Source organism: Astatotilapia calliptera, chromosome 15 (genome assembly GCF_900246225.1).
Source record: "Astatotilapia calliptera chromosome 15, fAstCal1.2, whole genome shotgun sequence".
Taxonomy (NCBI): Eukaryota; Metazoa; Chordata; class Actinopteri; order Cichliformes; family Cichlidae; genus Astatotilapia; species Astatotilapia calliptera.
Window position 1 is genome coordinate 13,606,677 of NC_039316.1, and position 22,269 is coordinate 13,628,945.

At 39.1% G+C, this 22,269-nt stretch overlaps 2 protein-coding genes across 3 annotated transcripts in view; one reads left to right on the forward strand and one right to left on the reverse strand.

Annotated features, from left to right (window-relative positions):
- LOC113037399 (brain-enriched guanylate kinase-associated protein) overlaps window positions 1–15,888 on the forward strand; it is a 39,298-nt gene extending 23,410 nt beyond the window's left edge. Inside the window, exons 4-7 of one of the 2 annotated variants that reach the window (XM_026194419.1) lie at window positions 3,033–3,099; window positions 4,752–4,859; window positions 8,031–8,111; window positions 13,577–15,888. In XM_026194419.1, the coding sequence (XP_026050204.1) occupies window positions 3,033–3,099; window positions 4,752–4,859; window positions 8,031–8,111; window positions 13,577–14,989 (1,669 nt within the window). In that variant the 3' untranslated portion in view covers window positions 14,990–15,888. The remainder of the gene's footprint in view (window positions 1–3,032; window positions 3,100–4,751; window positions 4,860–8,030; window positions 8,112–13,576) is intronic. The other variant, XM_026194420.1, reaches the window with a different exon arrangement.
- Window positions 15,889–16,171: 283 nt separating this feature from the next.
- Window positions 16,172–21,571, reverse strand: rdh14b (retinol dehydrogenase 14b). The gene is made up of 2 exons (XM_026194421.1): window positions 21,056–21,571; window positions 16,172–18,594 (listed from the first exon to the last, which is right to left on the reverse strand). Exons 1-2 carry the CDS (start codon window positions 21,407–21,409, stop codon window positions 17,977–17,979), a joined length of 972 nt encoding a protein of 323 aa, XP_026050206.1. The 5' UTR covers window positions 21,410–21,571; the 3' UTR covers window positions 16,172–17,976.
- Window positions 21,572–22,269: the final 698 nt, after the last annotated feature.

The following is a 22,269-nucleotide window of genomic DNA, read 5'->3' on the forward strand; positions in this document are numbered from 1 at the left end:
TGTGAAAGATAAATATTACATTTCAGAAGAAGCTCTGGATGCTCATGGTCTAGACTGTCCTGTAGTAATAAAGAGGAAAGTTGTTATTAATTCCCAGAAAATTCCCTGTTTTTTAATTTATTCTTTTTATTGTGGAAACATTGTAAAAAACTGAAATTGAAACTGACTAGTAGGTAGTAAAAAAACTGGGATTTTTTTCTGTTGTTCAATTGTGTAATTATTACTTTATTACACTGTTGTATGTGAATTGCTGTGGGGGAAGTCTTTATCAGTAGGACGACTTGTAAAATGTGAAAATACAGTTAGAAGTCCAAAATCTATGCACTCATCCACATTTTCCAAAGACATGTAGTGAGCTGGATTGTTGTCTTTGGCGGGTCGATTCTGGCCCCCGGGCCTTATGTTTGACACCCCTGATATAAAGCATAATACAGGACACGGACACAATGATAAACTGAATGCTAAACAAATAATATATCAGTTTTAAGCAGAGCATGGTTATTCTGTCACCTAAAGGGAAATAACAAAATAACAAAATAAAGAGATCAAATTAGACGCTGGCAGCAGATTATTAAACCCTTTCCAGAAAAGTGTCACCAAACTCACTGCTTCCTTTCCAAATTCAGTTTTATTTCTCTTTCAAGAAGAGAAATTTGGGTTCTTAAACATTTTGAGCTTATGTCAGCATTTGACAGATGCATTTAACGCCGCATCATTGGTGCTGTAACACAGTGCTACACAAAACAATGTTACTTTTGAAGATTAGTCATATTGAAATAGTCAGGGCCCAAGAATGGCACACTGCAGTGTGCCTTTAAGTACTGCTCAGCTCAAATGTGTTTTGCTTGGAGGTTTGACATTTACTGTACATGATGATGAACAATCAAACTACATGTCAGAAGTCTACAATATTACTTTAAAATTCCACTTCAGGGTGATTGCTTATACAAAAATATGGATGGGTGGATGAGCCTATGTTCAGCATCAGACTTCTATGCTGAAACACAGCTGTACCAGGTGTTAGGAGTAATTGGAAGAGCCACCCTATGAATAACAGAAGGTGCAGTGGCCACCCTCAGAAAATGGTGCCACTTGCGCTTCGCCGTTTCCAACTTGGCGCCAGGATAATAATATACGTTGCCAAAGAACATGAAAAGAAGCCTGATGAATATTGGCAGCACATTCTTTGGTCAAAAGAGACCAAAATAAATTTGTTTGGATCAGACGGGGTCCGGATTGTTTGGTGTGGACCCGGCCAAGACCAGTGACTGCACACAGTGCAGATCACGAGAAAGAGAAGTGGGAGGGTACTAATACGAGGCTACGAGACAGAAAGACTTCCAGGCAAGATGACCTGTATAGATGGTGCTATAAATTTCTCAAAAATCTAAGAAAGTGAGGATATTTCCAGAAATAGCTACAAAAGGCTTTTAACGTAAAAAGCTGAAAATGATTGAATACAAAGATTGACAAAATTCCTCTTTACACTTGTCTAAAACTACTAAAAAACAATCTGAATTCTGCTTTTGTTTTATCTAAAGCATGTGCAGGATTCGTCTCATCTTGACTGCTCTAAATATAGCACTTCATTCATGTGCCTAAGGAAAAATTTTTAATACTGCATCACTGTTTAAGGAGTAGACATATGAGGTGATTTTCTGAAACCCCTTATGATCCACTACAGAAGGTATACCAATGTGATGTTAGCAGAAAATACCTGGAGACTCAAACATAGTGAAATAATAAAGATTATATGTCTACCACGAGCGTTCTAGATTTTATGTGAGAACCAAAGCGGGCTGAAGCTATTATTAATCTCTTTTCAATATCGTAAAGCACGTATCGAGGGGGTCTTTAAGTCATTATATTAGAGATCATCCTTCAATTAAGATCTAAGAATTTAATTGCACAAGTCAATTGTACCACAAGTGTTTGAGAGATCAGCAAATTATGCAGTGCTGCAGTGCAGTGTTTCTTATCTGGGTAACTCACAATACTGTATCATTTTAAATTACCTCCTGGAAAGTAATTTTTTCTGTTATCTTCACCTGCTGTTTACACAAGTTTTTACTTGTGGTATCAAAAACAAATACCAGTTTGTGTTTTAAATAGATTTCATAGATTTTATAGTCTGACACTTTAGAATGTGCATATACAAGATAGAGTGCATGGTTTCCTCTGTGAAAGGCCACACAAGTGTCTGAGTCTGCTGTTGAGGAATTGCTGTCCAATTCCTGGATGGGTGAAGGCTGCCGTTGTGCAGTGGTCATTGGTTGTAGCTGTTTCTGATGATCACGTCAACACGGCATGTCTCAGGCATCCTCAACAGGAGCCATACTGGGACTAAATGCTGGCCAACGAAGTGTCTGGATATACTACTGATACTCTGTGCAGTGTACAGGTTAGAGCACCTCATCTCGGTACATCTGTCCATTTAGATTTCCACCAAGAACCACCAGATCGGTGACGGTGCTGATGTCACTCAGTAAAAAACAAAAACAACAAAAAGCAATTATGGCGCTGACTCAAAACCAATTCCCAAAACTAATCACAGTATCTGCTTTGGTGGTGATTAGACAGATTTAAAACAAAGATAATAATAATTCGTTTCATGACATAAACCTTGCATTTACTAGTATTAAAATGAAAAAAGGAGTTGCATTTTTATATTTGAGGTACTTTTTAGAAACCCCGAGAGGTGTAATTATAAAATATAATCAAAACGTCACCTTTTCCCCTTCATTTTAATTACGTTGACATCCTCAGGCTGGGGTCCTCTGTCAGCCATAGTGGAGCTGCGGCTCAATATTTATTACTGGTGCCCAAAATCTTTCCATATATGTTACCATGCCTTGTGGGGGGAAAAATCCCTCTATTACGAGACATATGACGTGTTATTCAGCTTTGAATTGTGCAGTGCACTGCTGAGCCTGCCAATCTGCTTATTTCCAGTTGCAGAAGTCTTCGGCTGCTACTATTTATGTTCAATCTATTACCTGCAAGTGAGCGCTGTTGTTTATTGTGTCACTTAGAATACAAAGTAGCTACTCAGCACTGCAGAGGATCAACCAGGATCTGGAGGAGAAGATCCACAGAAATGTGAGTATCTTAACAGGTGTCTGTGTGTTTTAAACCCTGTGTACATGCTGTACAATAAGCTCTCAGGTTTGCGGTCAACTATTTGCAGTATTTGTAGACAGAAAAGAAGCAAGTAGGAAAGCCTTGAGATTTAGAGATGATACAGAGCACTTGGTGAGCTTGTTTGAATATGAATGCCCTTCTGTTGGTACCACTGACGTTAATTATGGCTTATTACAATTGGCTGTCCTCCTTCCAACAGCAGAGTGATAGCAAACCCATTGTTCCTCAGTGCTCTGCACCTCACTTCATTTGTCAGACATTGCTTTTTTTTTGCTGGTGGAAAGATACAATTAACTAGTCTGCCGGAGAACACTGTATGACCATCAGGTGTCTTCGCTGTTGAATAGACAGCTGAAAATGCTCGTCGAATGGGTTTGTTACAGCACAAGATAATAATCATTGCTGTCGCCATCATTTTGATGACAATGTGAGATACCAAGTACAGGTAATAAAGAGCTGAAGGTCACCCAGCTTTTTGTGTAAAGAAAATTGGTGATTTTTAAAATAAAGGCTGGTAGCCTCTTTTTTTCTTTTTTTTTTTGAAGTGTTCTCATCAGCTGTTATTGATTCATTTCACGTACACCCTCCACAAGGGTGAGAAAGGTGCTGAGTAAGTCTCTCTGTAATAGTAAAGCTTGTTTACTCCTGAGGTGCCGCAAACCCATCTGACCCCTTGGCCCTGCACAACTACAGAGAACGTAATTACAAGACTGATAAACACTGTGATATAGTTTGAGTCTGTTAAACTTTTCAAAGAGGCGGAACTACTGTACGCTCAGGCATTTTAATTACAGCTTCCACAAACCCAAAGCTCTTGGCCAAAATACATTTTACTGACAGGTGATGAAGCTAACAGAAACTTTGCTTTTAAAAAAATGCAATAAAAAATTATTTAACTATATGGAAGCTCAGTTTACTGACATTAAAGTTTCCCATTCATCAACAGTAGCTAAGAAATACGTATGTAATAGGCTGCTGTCATATTCAGCTGTAAGCAATATGGATTAGGTGTGACAGCCCAAAAATAGGACGCAGGAGAGAAGTAGAAACCAAAGCAAGCATTTAATCTAAAAAGTCCAAATGAAAATATCCAGAAACACAAAGAAAAGCTACTGAGTTACATGGACAACACAACAAAGGACAAAGGAACACTCTGGGAATATATACATGTGAGGTGGAAATAGAAGGGGAACTAAAGACAGCTGAAGACAATCAAGAGGGCAACCATGAAAAGTAAAACTAAACAAGATAAAGTAAAAGGGAATTAAAACAGCAACACTCAGAACAGAAAGCACTTCCAACGGGCACCAAAACCCAAAAGAGTTAGGTGAAATATACATATACAGTTGCCAATATAAACAGTACTGACGACCTAGATCTCAAAAGAAAATTAGAAAGATCTATCAAAAATTTTCTATTTATGTTTACCGGGTTCATATTTGAATTAAAAACATGCAAGAATCAATTTTGAAAGTTAGTCTGAAAGGTCTCTTATAAACAATCTATTCTATAAATTCTATAAATTTCATTCCTAAAAAACACACAAGAAAGAATTACACAGAGGAAAGTACTTTAAAGTAATCTTTAAATCCCTGCTCTGTCATTATCAGTCACAGCACCACGATGATGAAAAGCGTGCTCTGAGCAGAGAGATCATCGTCCTCAACAACCACCTGATGGAGGCAAAGCTCACCATCGAGAAGCTTCAAGAAGACAATGTAAGTAAAGCAGTGCCCAGCATTCAACTCTGCAGAGCCAGACGATGAGTATGAAGTTATTGTTTGAGGCAAATAGAAAATAGGCGCTTCCATACATTCTGTTTGGGGTTTTCATAGTCTTGCCCAGTGACACTATGATATGCAAACTGGAGCACCAGAAAGGAGCTGCAAATTCTCAGATTATTGGACAAACTTGTGAGTAAGACATGCAAGCTCAGTAGTAAGATGACCTTGTTGCATTAAAGTTCAAAATGGACTCGTGATTTTACTGTTCCATTATACATATAAAAAAATATGACCGGTAGGATCTAACTTTGATTTATAGGCAGCGGGAACATAAATGGATAAGTTAAAAGTTGTTGGGTTTTTTTAAATTTTGTTTTTATTATACATTTGGTCACTAGGGGTAGTTACCTCTTGAATTATGGCATTTGTAGAGGAAGTGGTTCATTCATTCAGGTATCCCATTGCGGAAACTCAACACTTTTTACCATGTTCTCTGTAGCAGAGACATTGTTAGGCTACATAAGTTATGCACAACTGGGACAAGAACTACATGTTGTGTCTGACAAATAATAAAGAAGAAAATGTTTGGTGTGTTACTGGGTGTGTTACTGTAAATGCATAAACTTGTCGGCAGATATTAGCATATCAGCAAATAAGATGGCAGTGTGGGTGATGCAACTTTGCACTGACTAAAGGATAAAAGAAACAGCAATAAAGAGCTGAAGACTAAGTTCAGTGATGTTATATAATGAAGATTTCTTTGTCTCCAGGAACAAATGGCAGATAAACTACCAAAAACTAACATGCAAAATTAAAGCTACAAGGAGTGATGATAGGGCCCTAACACCTTTGGGGACACGGAGATGTGCTGCTATTGCTGCAGTTGACACTTTTCTTGCAGTCGTGACAGTATTAATCCCTTGACAAGCTAGTTTTTTTACAACAGCCTGTGGCCTCTAGTTGGTGTTAGATTACATCCACTAATAATATTTGACATTACATGTGTGGAACGCACAATGAAAACGTGATCATCCGATAATGCTTTCAAACAATGCTGATTTCCTATTGCCATAAGGTGGTGTACAGTGTGCATTAGAGTTGTGAGAATTTCTTGTGCTGTGGCGATTGATCAGAATTTTCCACATATCCTTAAATGTAAACTCAAAAGCTTTATAATTTAGCATGGCCAAGATCTTTGGACTGAACTTTGGCTACCAAGGGCTTTGATTGCTAGCATTTTGCTATGGTTGCCTGTAGTTGCATGGAAGATGCTGACTTGTTTGCAAACACTTGCTCATTACATACCAGGCAGTAGTAAGACTTGAAAAATGAACTGCAAACCATAAAAGGTGAACATTCACCTTTTAAGTAAAAGTTGTACCTTTTCAAACATCTTGGCTGCAGCACTATGGAACTCTGTGCTGGGCTCTAAATTATTTATATTATATATAAATGACATATGTAGTGTTTCCAAACTGTTAAAATGTGTATTGTTTGTTGATGATACCACTCTGTACTGCTCAGGTAAAAACTTAGAACAGCTTCTGACTACAGTGGAAAAGGACTTAAATATATTAAAAAACTGGTTTGATATAAATAAGTTATCATTAAATATAAAGAAAACAAAATTGATTATTTTTGGCACTAGACAAATGAAAAATGTATCTAAAATAAGGGTTAATGGAATTGAAATTGAAAGAGTGTACGAAAATAAATTTCTTGGAGTGATAATTGATGATAATCTGAGTTTGAAGTCTCATATAAACCACGTGAAAACAAAAATGTCAAAAACCATTGCTATTCTCTATAAAACAAAGCATGTCCTGAACAAAAAAACATTATACACACTTTATTGTTCTCTGTTGCTTCCATGACTTATTGTCTAGAGATATGGGGTAATGCATATAAAACGAACACTCTTCATATTTTCAAGTTACAAAAAAAAGCTATAAGAATTATAAACCAATCAAACTATATAGAACCAACTAACATTTTGTTTATTAATCTGAATACCCTGAAATTTTATGATTTAGTTGAATATAAAATGGCACAGATAATGTATACAAAATAACTTGCTTTGCCCCAGTACTCAGAAGCTGTTCAAAGTCAGAGAGAGTCAATATGACTTAAGGGAAACAGATTTCTTTAAAAAAAACAAGATAAGGACAAATATAAAGCAGAGATGTGTTTCTGTTAGAGGAGTTAACCTGTGGAATAGTTATGACAGTGATTTAAAAAGGTGTAGTTCATTTTACTTGTTTAAAAACATGTTTAAAAATAGAGTATTAGAAAATATATAAATCAAGAATGAAAAGAGCAAAAAGGAGAAAAAAAAAACAACCTCTTGATTCTTTTGCTTTGATGTAGTTACTTATCTAAGGTGGAAAGTTTTTTTTTTCTTTTTTTTTGTTTGTTTGGTTTTTGCTTTGTTTTATTATTTTCTTCAAGCCCTGTGTACAGGAGCTGCATACAAAAAGATATTTTGTGAAAAGGGTTGGCGTAATAAGCAATACCTTTTCATTAGCCTTGTCTCATGCTTTCTTTCTTTATGGTAGATTTTTGTTCTGTTTTCACTGTTTGTTTGTGTGTTTTTTTCACTGTTTTCACTGAGATTTGAATTTGAATGCTAATCAATAAAATCAAAATAAAAAAAAAAACAAAAAACTTTGACTTTAAAAATGAAGGTTCGCATTTCTGGTTTGCTGGTCTGGTCAGCAACAGCTAGTCACTTCAAGCAAAACAAATTTTTCCTGGTCACCAGTTGGCCATTCTTTAGGCCTTTGTGACTGGAACTTTAGAAACTGATTTCACAATTAAACTACTCACCAGCTGTGGTTAATGAACATTTCACCTTTGCAACCTGGAGGTCACAAACTAGTCTTTAGGCGATTGTCACTGAGGACTTAAAACCAAAATTTTCTACGTCTTGTTATGCGTGTGCACAATTTAATGTTGTAATTTCAAAGGGGGGAGGGGCTCCGGAGTCATTTTGTACCCCCCAGTTAAATAAGAAGTTTTGTGTTTCTGAAGAAGGAAAGTAGGTTTGGGAGAATAGAGTTTAAGCAGTATTGATCCAAAAGAGACCAGAAATTTAGCTGGCAACGAAAGTTTTAATATTCATTCTCTGTTCTTTCATTTGATTGTGGCCATTTTGTGCCTCTGCAGGAAATGTACAGAAAGGACTGTAACCTGGCTGCTCAGCTTCTGCAGTGCAACAAGTCTCTTTACATGGCTCAACTCTCAGAGGTGAGCTGTGCACTCACTTTTACAGGCTTGATTTTTCCAGTGCTCTTTATCCTTTGTAAAAATGCATTTTGCATATGTTCCTCAGTTTTAGTGAGGCCTCAGTCTAATCCCTGGTAGCCTTTCTTCACAAAAGTCGCATATAACCAAGCTTAAGAACTGTATGAGCTTCAGGCTTTTTTGCGCTGACATTTGATGTGAACCCAGAAAGACAGAAAAATCTGTAATTTTTCAGTTCAGCGGTAGCCAGGTAAAAGAAAAAGCTTTGGTAAAAGCTAAGGGGGAGGAGAGGTCTGAATGAGGTGTATCTTGAGCAGCACTAAGCTGAATTTTCAGCTGATGACATGAGATGAGCGAAGAGAAATTTGCTGTCTTGACTGTAACATGAAGGTCATCTTGCCCTTTGTGAGCCAGAAAAGATAAGTCTTCCCGAAGCGATGAGTACTGTAGGTCACTGGAGGAAGGACAGAAAGTGAAGAATTAAAGCTTCATGGGGTTTTTTCTTTAAATAACCTTCACCTGAGAGAGATGAAAGAGGCAAGTTTTCAAAAAGTCGATGGCTCTGAGTTTAAAAGACTTTTTTAGCTAGAAGCAATCTGGATATATACTATAGAACTATGTATACTATACACAATGATTATGTGTTGAAGGACATGAACCACAGCTTGATTTACTAATTTTTCTTTTAAGTATAGCAAATCAGCATTAACATCTTCCTTTATAACAAATCAGATTTTTACCTTATTTCTATCCAAACTACAGTGATGTGCATTTACCATATATCATGTGAGAAATATTTAGTTTAGTAAACATAACAGATTTCTGCTTTTTCTCAAATGCAGATCATTTGAAGGCCTGACAATAAAAAGTTGCAATAGCATATACAATCAGATCCATAAGTATTTGGACAATGACAATGAATTCTTATAATTTTGCCTCTGTACAGCACCACAGTGAAAGCTAAATCAAACAAGCAAGATGTGAATAAAGTGCAGACCTTCAGCTTTAATTCAAGGGCTTTAACAAAAGTATTGCTTTAGCTTTTTTTCAGGTATTAGACACATTTTATGGATAATTGTCCAGTTTTATATGCTCATAAGTAGTTTGACAATTAACTGCATCTAGTTTTATGTCTAGATGACACTAATTTGCTTGTTCATTCATGACAATTAAGTAGATAAAAGGTCTGGAGTTGATTCCAGGTGTTATTTCATCTGAACTTGCTTTTTACTCAATATGAGCCCCAAAAATGTGTCAATTCAAGTGACAGAGGCCATCATTAGGCTGAAGAATCGAACTCGACCTATTGGAGAGTCAGCAGTAACTTAAGAGAATGAAGGCTCTTTCCAGCCTAAAAGACCACTGAAGACAACTAAAGTGCATGATGACAGAATTATTTCCATGATTAGGAAAAAGAAAACCTTTACAACAGCTGATCAAAAACCCTTTTGAGGTGGTAGACATCATGAGAAAGACCTAGAATCAAACCTGTGTCTATGGAACTGGGCCACTAGTGCGTACTGATGACGTGACTGCTGATAGAAACAGCAGGATAAATTTTGCAGTGTGCAGGGTTGTACTCTCTGCTCAGATTCAGCCAAATGCTCCAAAACTGATTGGACAGTGCTTCACAGTGCAAATAGATAATGGCCCAAAGCATGCTGGAAAAGCAATCAAAGCATTTGTCATGTTAAATAAAAGAGATATTCTTCAGTGGCCAAGTCAGTTATCTGATCTCAACCCAACAGGACATGCTTTTCAGTTATTTAATATGAAACTGAATGCAGAAAGACGTACAAACAAGCAGTGACTGAAGATGGCTGGAGTAAAGGCTTAATAGAGCATCTCAAAGAGGACACAGAGTACTTGGTGACGTCCATGGGTTCTAGACTTCAGGCAGTCAGTGTCTGGAAAGGATTTTCACCAAAGTGTTAAAAGCTATCATCTTATTTAAAATTGTGTTAATTTGTTAGGGATAATAGAGGGATAATAAGACACAGCTGAAGTCAACAAGAAGCATCGAAAAAGGCAGAAAGATGGAAGTAAACAGAAATGGGGACACAAAGCAAGCCCCACAAAAAGGGAAACATAGACTGGGGAAATGCAGAAAGCAGCCAGAAAGGAGAGGGCAACAGTGTTTGTTCTCTTAGTTTTATTATTTGTGGTTTGTGTTGGATGCAATGTTTTAAGGTTTTGGTGATGACTGTTTTCCTCCATGACTTGAAACTGTGACAATAACACCTACACCTCTACTCCATGCACACAGACTGGTGTTTCTGTTCTGGTCACTCAGTGTGCAGTTTAGCCAGAGTGCCGTCACACTGCACCGGTTTTGTTAATCACGTAAAACCACAAAGCAGCATGGGAACTACTTTAAGGCACATTGTGAGCAATTCTGAAGGACACTCAACAGAGGAGGTAAAACTACTGTATGTGGCAAAATATAAATGGAGAGCACGGTGCAGCCTCATCATAGTGTCCTGCTGCTCCTTGTGAAAAGAATGCACGCGGGTATTGATGAGTGTTTTAACACTAGCCCAGCTTGGTGCCACTTTCCGCTGCATCAGCCGTGGGCCTTGTGCCTCGCCCATGTGACAAGGGTAGATTTGAAACTGGCAAGCGTCCACGAGGTTAAAGAACGCCTGTCCACGTGTTTTAGGCATATGGCTGAATGGAAATATCAATGCAAACTGCATTTGGTTGCATAAGACTCATAAAATATCCCCAACACTTGCACGGTACACACATTAACACATGCACGTAGGCACCGTTAACAGTAAAGGGTCTATCATAAAGTGAAAAACTGTTCTGCAGGCACATTGCCAAACATAATAGGGGTCAGAGGCTATACATGCACTCACTGTGTGTCCACCCGTCTGCTGGTCCTGTGGGTGTGAGCTAATCGAAAGTGTATTGATGAATGGCGCTGCAGCATTTTGAGAGGTGCAGTGGCTCTTCAGCGCCTACAGAAGCGCTTTAGTCGTTTGTTCTGCTGCAAAACAATCACAGAGAGGGTGTAAAATGATCACGCTTGGATTTCTGAATGACGCATAAAAGCTAATTGAGATCTTGTTTAAAACAAGCCCAAATGAAAAAAGTGTGTGGACAGTAATTAAGTGGCATTTAGTTTTGTCCGAGATGCAATAAAAGTGCTATGATAAACCGTCTCTTTCATGTTCTCTGTAGTGTTTGTCTTTTCTCTATCTACAAAGTTATAATTAGCTTCCTTCTCATTGCCAATTAGGAACAACTGACTAGATTCCTGTTGATGATGTGCTGCAGTTAGCTTAATGCTTGTTGCTATGGAGAGGTAGAGATAGTGGTGGGAGGCTTTTTTTTTTATTAAGAAATGCTTGAAATAGAACAGGAAAGCGACTTATTCTCACTTCAAAATCAGGTATATTGTTCTCTTTGGTTGAGGTTCGTGACACTGAAGATTACACTTTTCCCCCTGCAGCTGTGAACACAATTCATGCAGTGAAGGCAGGTAAATGTGAACGTGTAGGTTGCTGTATCGTATTCAGAAACCACCTAAAGTACAATCTAACATACTGACACACATACTGCATTGTGCAGGGATAACAGAACCTGTGAGCAGCTTGGATAAAACGCTAAAATGCTGTGAAGTGTTTGCTCTTTCTCTTCTTCTTCTTTTTTTTTAAACATGTTTGTCAGATTTAAATGTTTCAGATCATTAAACAAGTAAAAATACAAATATATGCAGTGTTTAAATTTTGATTTCATTTATTAATGGAAAAATAAAAGCATCATGTATCATATTAAATGAAACTGTAAATTTAATTTGACACAAAAACAAGACTTTACACCAGGGATGTCAAACTCCTTTTATGTCGGAGGCCACACACATTTAATCTCTGAGATATCTTATTTAAGAAATGAAGTGCCATGTCACCAGAAAGAAATCAATCAGCATGACTCTTTGGGCTTAAATTCTAAGAAATAATATTTGATGAAATACTATACTAAAGATAGGACATTTCATTAGCCTTGTTTTTAAAGCCTTGCTTTTTAGGAACCGTTCCATGACTATGTTTAGATGAGAGGGGGCTAAGTTATCAGCTAACACTAGAATTTAACAAGATCAACCACAACGTATGTAAATATGCACCAAAGATACAGTTTTGGCTCACTTTAACCTCTGAGTAAATCCTAGAAATGATGCATTAAATATATAAATGTTCCTCTTTCATCTCTTTGTATGTGAAACGTCTGGTGATGGATACACCAATAAGATTATCTTTATGCGTTAGCATTCCCTCCATTTAGGCTGAAATTGGTTTGGTGTTTGAGGGGGCGCAGTGATGTTTTACTATCGCGTAGTGAATTCGAATTTAAAAAAAATTTTTTTTTTGAAAAAATTAGAATAAAACTAAGTAAACAAAGCATTCTCAGTAGAAAGAATGAGGACAAAAAACCCCTAAATGATGACTCAAACTACTGACCAACTTCTTTTTCATTTAGCCCATTTAGGAACCACCAATATGGAAAAGAAAAAGAAAAAACTTATAAAAGACTTGCATCAGATTTGGCTTGCTTCATATAGTGAATCGTATAAGGCTTATATGATTTACTCATGAAAGTGGCCACTTTCTCATTACTTTCATATATTGTTTTAGGAAGTATGCAAAACATACAAGTTTCATGTATATAATTTTTCAAGGGATCTTATATCTGTTTTCACTCTTGTATGCTTTTCATACAAGTTTCAGACAAGACAGATACAAACTTTATAAGATTTATATATATCTTCTCCATATGGGCAGATTAATTGTCTGTTTTTTCCCAACACAAAAGAAAGATGGATTCACTGCAATAATCTGATCTAATGTCTGTTGTTTGTGGAAGCAGCGTCAACATCCATCTGTGGTTCAGTTTTGGAGACAGCATCAGGGTGTCAATCATGCTTGCTGGTCTGTGTGTGCATCCACCTGCAAAATATTAGTCTCAATAAAAATATAATGGACGAATAATAAAGACATTCACTTGTGCTCTGTTTTCATATAGAAAAAAGTAGCTATAGAACAAAACAAATGACCATGCATAAAAAAAAACTAAATCATTTTACACCAATCAAAATGTGCGAGACAAAATGAAATGAATAAAGAGGAACGTTGGATACATGCAGATGATACAGGCTGATGACTTGACTCTACTTTCACTCCACGATCCAAATAGTCTGGTGCCTGATGTTGTACAGTCTGACGCAGATGCCTCAAAACCCGATGCTCAGTGTGACATGTGATATACTTAAATTATTGCTGCTGCTGCACAGTTTAAAGGTGCCTTTAATGTCAACACCCTGATTTACCTACTAATTACTCGAGAGAGAGTTTGACAGTGTAGTGTACAGCAGTTCCTACACTACATAGAATAAGGTCTTTGCTATAATTTATAACTAACATTCACCGATTTTCCCTGCTTTACCCTTGTTTCTCTGATACTTTTAGCTGCCTGCTGACTTCCAGGAACGCCTGACCATGCACCTGGAGGAGTCTCCCCTCTGTCACACCTACTCTGACTCTGTCCTGACCTCTCTCATTGCCAAAGTGCTTGAAAAGCCAGATGAGGCTTGCAGCAGCAGCCAGGCCTCCCGCTCCCCCAGCCCGCAAACACAGGAACATGCCTTTATTTTGGAGAGTTTGGGTCCCGGAGAACGTTTGGGGCTACGCGGAGCCTATAAAACTGACCTGTACAGCAGTGACACAGCCCTGTATTGCCCTGATGACCGTCACCGTGAGCGGAGGCCCAGCATGGATATTCACGGCGAGAGGAAGCTCCTGTACGGGCCCCAGAACTCCACCGACAGTACTCCAGAGGAAGGTTCGGTTGGGTTGAGAGCTGGCTTCTCCCAGGAGCACTTTGCTAAGTTCCCTCCCCCACTGGGTGCAGCCTCCAGTTCTTACTCGAGTTTTAGTGGAGGGGGGTCTGAGGACAAAGGCAACGGACCGCCCAGCAGTGCAGCTTCTTCCCCCCACCATCACTCCCTCTACATGGAATGGAGGGATGCAGGGGACTATGAGAGAAAGAGTGATTCATCTTGGGAGAGGGACAGTCCACGGGGCTTTGCCAATGCTCATCCCTTCCAACAGACAGAGCTGAGCCACCATCAGAACGGCAGCTCTCCCGTCTACAGCCGTACCATGTCCTCCTGTTTCAGTGAGCCCTATGAGCCGCTCCCCCCGTCCTCCTCCCCAAGTGTCGCCTATGGAGACAGCCGTAGAGGCAGCACATTGGCCCCCGAGGAAGAGGAGCTGATTGGCCGGTGGAGACAACTTAGCGTGGAGGACTTAAGTGCTCACACCTACCGCAGCCCAGGACGGGCCTCACCTTACAGCTTCTCGGAGCAGCACTTCTCCGTCCGTCCCGCCAAGATTCGACTTGGGCCGCTCTACAGCAGTTTCCAGGAAGGGGCTGACTACTACCACCACGGAGTGGATGTCATGGACCCAGTGTGGGCAGCTGCCAGCCCCAGTCCCGAATGCAGCCCAGGGCTGCGCCAGGCTCACAGCCAAGCTCACCTGTACCGAGCTGAGGACAGTCAGGGGTCAGAGCACAGCTTGTACCACTCAGGGAGCTCTAAAGACAGGGAGGGAAATGTCGCATCTGGAGGCCAGAGCACTGATTATGTAGACCCCAGCCCCAACAGCTCCACCGAGTCTCTCCACCAGAGATCTCTGGAGATGGCCGCAGAACTGCAGCACTATCAAGTGGAGATGCACAGCGTGCCTGCACAGGTGAGCCAGTCGCCACCACCAGCCCCACCCCCTCCTCCTCCGTACAACCAAAAATTTGGCTCCCTGGGACTTTCCAGGAAGGACAGTCTGACTAAGGCGCAGCTTTATGGAACACTTCTGAACTGAAGGACTTTCCAATCAGGTTGCATCTTCAATAGTAGACACAGAGCCCTGGTTTGTTCAGCTGCACCTTCTCGTAGTGCAGCCATTTTGACGGCTTGAGTAGAAGCCAGGAGTTCTTCAGTATCATGAACATGTAACCATTGCTGATTATTTAAAAGCACTGATGGCGTGGCAGTGGATGGCAATTGTTTACATTATAAATTTCTCAAGGCAGTAAGTCAAGTTAGGGGTCAGATGTGGGGAAACAGACAAAGAGGAGCTCACAGAGTCCTTAAAACTTTTGAGAATGTGTATGTGTTAAACTACAAATGTACAAATATATACTAACTTAAAATTGAGTGATATATTTTGTATGTAGCTGTTAGCAAGAGATACATTTAAAAAACAGTGCAAAATCCTATTGGTAATCTGGAACTTGTAAATAAATTAAAAAAAACTTCCACTGCTTTATTCTAAAAACCCTGAGAGAGGTATTTTAATTGCCCCTTGACGTGCACAGAGATTTGTTTCAGCCGTTATTTTTAATCTGCTGCAACAGCGATGGCCTTGTGATGATTTACATACAAGTGTTGAAAGGAAGCGAAAAAACAAAGACAAATTAGTACCTTAAACGAACCATGAGAAACATTTGTTTTGTTTTTCCTTCTGTTAAATGGATTTGACAGTATTGATGGGAGTGTTTTATTGTTATTGATGGAACGTTTGATCTGTTTTACCAGTCAGTATTGCTTTCTTTTTTGCTCTTCTATATCCCCCAAGAGAAGTTTCCTGTCCCCTTTCTACCTCAGATTTGGATGCCCACACCCCACAAAACCACTGTAACCCCGTTTATTTCACAACGATGCATGTTTATATATTTTGGTTGTTTTGTTCGCCTAATAAAGCACAAATTATACATACAAGCTCCCAGCCTTTAATGTACACATTTGGGGATTTGAAATGCCGCTGAATAAAAGCGATATCATGTTTTAATATCTTTCACGCAGTTGCATAGCGATCGGTTGTTGTTTCAAGATAATTACATGTCTGCTGATCTGCAGTGTTCAGCTGACTGAATGAACGAGTGGAAGACCTTTCATTATTCAGACTCAGATTGCTGAGTCACTAAGTAGCTCTGCTTTTTCACTGTTGGGAAAAAAATAATTGCAAAAAATAGGTTAGTAGAGAAGGATTTTTGCCAACAAATTCAGAACAGAGAGGAAGTTTATTTGTGTTTTCCCAGGAGTCATCATCAAGAAAATACTACAGAAAAGGAAATGGATAATATTCTGTGAGTGTCTGTGATATCTAACGAACTAATTTAGAGCTACTAAGGAAAATTATATCATGGTATACTCCCCTTTGATGTATTAAAAGTGCCACGCCAAGCACTAAATAAATAGGGATTGGACAAAATACCTAAAAACAAAGAGTTTGACTGATTTTCAATTTGATCCCCATTAAACCTTGACATTGTCACCTTGGAATTTACCGGCGTGGTCATGGAAGAAAAGTACTGATGGCCAAACCAGCTCATTCAGTGTATTCATTATGTGTATTTTGGGTACATAGGTGCCTAACCTAAACCTGACCAACTGAAGCAACCTCACACACTACCCCCACAGACCTGTAAGGTAAGTGCTTCATCCACGTCTGTTCTTGTCCTGATTCGTCAATCACCAGAGTATAACCACTCTCACCAGACTCATCACACCACATCACCTTTTTCCATATCTCCAAAGTCCAGCTTTGGTGTTTCGATCGTGATTTCACAATCATTCAGGTTTTTTCCCCCGACCACATTTCTTCCTTGAAGACGATGGCATGTTAATATCATGAAGGATAGTTTTCATTTGATCGATTAACTGGGAAAAATTGATTATTCTGGTGGGAAAATGATTACTTGCAGTCCTTCTCTAAATACCCTTTGGTATCATTTGAAAACTGGTTCATTTAGCACACTTAGCAATTGAGTAAATGGTCTGGAAAGGCTCTTGAATTTATTCAAATGCCTTTGAACTTTAACTAATAAAAATGAGGTAAGAGGACTCTCAATCCATCCGCAGGAGGGAGTTGCAGCGCAGCAGCTCACCGATCGGCATCGCTAACCTTGCTGTCCTAGCAGAAAGCATTTACACTTCAAACACATCAAGATGAAGGGAACTAGATCAACTGCTATCACTCCACCACCTCGCCTTCCTCTGCACAGCAAAGCAGATGCTAAAGCATGCAAAAATTTAGCTTTCCAACACCACAGCTTGAACCTGAAACAGATACGCGTTTCACTCCAGGAGCTGCAGAGCACAAGCACTGACGGGAAAATGTGACAACTCAGCGTGGCTTTGAAGAACTCTATGAGGCGATGCACCTGAGAGTTTGCTCCTTTTGACCCGAGGATGCCTGTCTGATTAGGTCAAGACACAAAACTGTAATCTATGCATTCGATTCATTACAGAATATAGTAAATTATCAAGTTTAGAGTTAATTTTCACATCTGTTTCTATGAAATGTTTTTATCAGAGACAGGGAAATGTTTCCCCCCCCACTGAGTCTTTCTAGGGAGTGAGGGTTTGTTTACATGCACTTATATAACCCTGCTACGGCTGTGTGCAAGCTGATTTCTTAAATGGTGTGGAAATTGGAAAGCTATTTAGCTTATTAAAAATTAGGGGAGAAGCAAACCTGGAGGGTTATTGAGACGTAAGCAGATTATTTCACATAACACTGCTTCATTGTTTTTTTAAACATCACTTTGATAGGCACACCTTAAAATTAAAATCTTTATACAATCTCTAAGCATTGTGGCACTCTTGCACACACACCACTATCGCACTTCACTCTACAATATGCTCTTCAATTAATGTTCTTATCCTCAGGATGGAAATAGTTCTTTTATTTATTGCAAGTGGACGCTTGTAGAATGGTGTCTGTGGAGCTGCAAGAGATTAGCTATCAGGTCCAAGAACACTTAAGTCCACTCCCCAAACTCCATCCACAGAGCTGGACTCTGCTCAGTCAGCGAGTCCAACCATCCTCCTGCTTATGTCCCACAGTTTCTTGGCTGCCTCCTCATCTGTAGCTTTGGGTAACAGCTCCTCCTCCTCGCAGTTAGCAAAGCACTTCCCCGACACTCCTTCCACCTCTGGGGAGCAGGCCAGATAGAGAGGAGTCTGGGCCCCCTCCAATGGACTCTTGAAAAAGACCAATGAGGCAAGGTAGAACAGCGGCTTTGCCAGGAGGGGGATTTGGATGTGTCTGCCTAACCTGGTCCTCACGATCCCCGGGGTGAGAGCATTGACTGTGACCCCCGTCCCCTCGAGGCGATGGGCCAGCTCCAGCGTGAACAGAAGGTTGGCCAGTTTGCTCTGACTGTAGCAGAAGGCCTTATTGTAGTTATTTTCACTGTTCAGGTCATCGAAGTTGATGTGGCCATATTTGTAAAGTTTAGAGGAAACCACCACGATGCGGCTAGGGGCCGAAGCCTTCAGGAGGTCCAGCAGCAGGTGAGTGAGGAGGAAGTGACCCAAGTGATTCACACCGAGCTGCATCTCAAAACCTTCGTCTGTCTTTGTGTAGGGACACTGGTAAATACCGGCGTTGTTGATGAGCACATCAACCTGGGATTCCTCCTGACAACAAAGATACATTTGAAACATTTAAGACTCCAATTAAGGTTTTATTACAGCTTCTCCAGCATCCAGAGGCATTAATTGTCCATATGCATAACAAAAGATCAAATTTTAACCAAACAACTTAAATAAGTTTTTTCTTCACTTAGAATGGGGTTATGGTGTGACAATGCACATGAGCAGGGCTGGTCTGAGTATAATGAAGGCAATCAGTCTGTATTATCTTATTTAACAAAAAGTATGCATTTTTCTGACAATTTTCACTCACTTGAGAAACACAAATGCAATTTATGCTTGAATAAATAACCCCATACTCCAAAAAAGAAAGCATTACCAAATATTTTTATTACAATCTTAGTGATTCTTCTTAAGGGAAAAGCCAAAAACTTTTCATCCCTTTGTTGAGTACGACTTCTACAGGCTAAATGACCTAATTTGTAATTTCAGCTGCAAAATGAAAAAGAAAATAATTCAGATTTTTCAGAAACCATCTGAATTTTTTCACGAACTCAAATGTTAACTGAGTTATGGTCATGGTTAAGAATGCTTGTGAAATGGGCCCACCGGCAGGCCTGTGGTAAATAAAGGCTTGAGTTAATTAATATAATACCTATTTTAATAAAACTTAAAGTACAGCACATTCTGGGTTGCAGAGATCTCCCTGAGACACCCAGTGGTTATACGAGGTATCTGCCAAATTCCTAAATATATAAGTAATGTTTTACACCTAAACCTCTTTGACTTAAACTATGATGTGTACTTATAAAGACATTATACCTGAATGCTAGAAGGAAGGACAAAAATAAAGCCCCAAAGCATCTCAGTGTGTTATATAACAATACAGTTAATCCGTAACTTTAATTATAACTTCTGTAAGAAACATAGTTTAATATGAACTTTTAAATTACAGAAAAAAATAGAAACGATAAAACTTTCTAATAGCGGAGGCTATACTGAATTGTATTAGATTGTATGTCTTTATCATTTAATTATATTAATTATGGAATGGTATGCTATAATAGCCTGTGGTTACAATTTTTCTTCATCAAACTAATACAGCATTGTGAATTTACCATCTTGAGTGTCTATTACAGTACTGTGCAAAAGTGTCAAGCCACCCTTTATTTCTTAAAAGTTTGCTCTGGTGAAGAGATTTATTGAAAAATGTGTATAACATATAGAAAAACACTGTTTTATAGAGCAAAAACTGAGTTTTCACAATCCTAAAAAGCTTGAAAGTCAATATTTGGTATGACCACCTTCATTCTTAAACACAGCCTGAGCTCTCTTAGGCTAGCTTTCTTCTCATTTCTTTAGGTAGTCTTCAGGAATAGTTCACCAGGATTCTTGATGCACATTCGAAGCTCTTCTTTGGATGCTTGCTGCCTTTTGTTCTGTTCTTTGCAATAATGTTGAGGTCTGAAATTTGGGGAGGCCAGTCTGCACTGGCAGTGTGTCAGTTCTTTCCTGGATTTTTTCTCCTATTTCTTAAGTACATTATTTTATCTGCTGTAGACAGTTTTTTGGGCCCACCGCTTTTCCCCGCCACTTGTCCAGCTCCCTCAAATTTCTTAAGGACACACTGCTGAGATATGCCAAGTTTTCAACAGACAGCTCTTTGGCAATCACCTTGTTGGTACAATAATATTATTTTATGCCTGTCAAACTGTGTTATCTTTGGCATTGTTGTATATTCAACTTTAAAAATGAGAAGAAATTTTACATTTTGTTATGAAAGACTGACAGTATGTGCCATTATGTGTAGCAATAACACTGGTTCATCTCTTGAGTTAGGTGCTTTTTTTATGCTAGAATGAATGCTCTGAAAATGATCAGATACAAAGAGTGAACTGAAAATGAGTGAAAAGGCAAATCTCTAAGGAAAGACTTTCAAAGACCTTCAGAAAGCCAGGAGAATTATCAAGACCACTTTAAAAATGTCTGGCTCATTGGAGGCATAATATAAGAAAATGAGTGGTGGATCAAAATTTTGCACAGTAATCAATGTATAGGAAGCTTTTGGCTCCTCCTGTGTTTACTCTCATTTGTGACTCAATAGTCTAAGCACACAGAGTATTGTTTGTTGTATGAAATGAAAAGCCACCTGATGAAAATCTGTGATATCGGACCACATAAACAAAATACTTGAAGCCTTTCAAGGATCACTGCTACAGTTAAACAGTATCGTCTTTGCTGAAGCTTACAATATAATAGGATATTAACTCTTAACATCTGCCAGGAGACCAACACTTCTAGACTGGCCCCTGTTGGACAATAGTTTATTTGCATCTGTAACAAATATGGGTTTGGGGTCCAATACTTAATTTCAGCACCAAGGACAGTCCCCCTGGAACAATGCTCTGTTTTTTTCTGCTGAGTTGGGCTCAATAACAAAGTGCACCACAGCTGGTAAATAAACTACAAACATCTACTCTCTTGCTTTGTTTGGGTTCTCATTTACCTGAGTCACCTCCTCACAGAAATTTCGGACTGATCTAAGAGAAGCCAGGTCCAGGTGTTTGATGACCACCTCCCCGTTTTCTGGTCCCGCTTGCTTCTTGATGTCCTGTGCTGCCTCCTCGGCGCTCCGCGGGTCCCGGCAAGCCATAATGACCCGGGCGCGGAGCTTCAAAAGCTCCCCGGCCAGGGCCTTCCCTATCCCGCTGTTTGCCCCGGTCACGATGACTGTCTTGCCTCGCATATTTTCTCCTGAATAACGGAGCAACTTAACGGCTTTCTGACGGGGGAATAAACGCCGCATAAGAAGCAGGACCCCACCGCCAACAACAGCGGCAATTAGCAGAGGAGCGGACATAAAAGCTGTGACGGGTGACAAGTCGCTGAGAGAAACTGTTATGTATCGACAGTAAAAGATGACCCCGGAAATGATTATAGTCTAAGATTTCACAGCCTGTCAGCCAACAACACATTTTATATATATATATATATATATATATATATATATATATATATATATATACACACACACACGTGTATTTTTAAAGCAAGCACACGACTGAACGTATTGAGTAGGCTGAAACCGTTCACACGCTAACCAAGTTAGCAACATTAGCGACTTCAAACTGTCCCATAAAATATCTTCCGGGTTATTTTCGTAACGGAACAATATAATCACGATATGCTAAACTAAACTGTACACCAGTTTGTTTTCACCGAAACAAATATAAAGTTTTTTCTAAGGATGTTTTCTATCGGCTACTACTTTTTAATTGAGCTTATAGAGGTCAGAAATAATACTTTACCTTTTTGTTTTTCGTAATGTCATTTACCGCGATATCTGTATCAGCCACTAGATGGAGCTATATGAAAAGCCAAAAAATCTACACAGACGAGATGAGACCTATTTTATTTTTACCATATTCCCATTATTATTATTATTAGTAGTAGTAGTAGTAGTAGTATTTGTTCCAGCAGTTGAAATGATTATGAAATAACAAGTAATACAAAAATAACATATCTGGCAGATGACTCTCCACCTCACATATATGTTGTATTATAGTAGGTGATCATATGTGGTGTAAAAGATTTTCAACTTATGTCTTAGTGGAGGTGGAAAGAAACATTTTCCACCCGGGCCTGTTCAGTAAGAGGTGCAGTGGTGGTCAGGATTGTCCGTGATGGATAACTGATGACTGATGCTACTTCCTCTCCACC

What these genes read in the sequence shown, in the direction of transcription:
- rdh14b (XM_026194421.1), bottom strand. Translation starts at nt 21,409, where the DNA reads ATGTCCGCTCCTCTGCTAATTGCCGCTGTTGTTGGCGGTGGGGTCCTG. An exon ending in TCTGTGAGGAGGTGACTCAG is followed by an intron (nt 18,595 to 21,055) that starts GTAAATGAGAAC and finishes CTTTGTTGTCAG; the next exon opens with GAGGAATCCCAGGTTGATGT.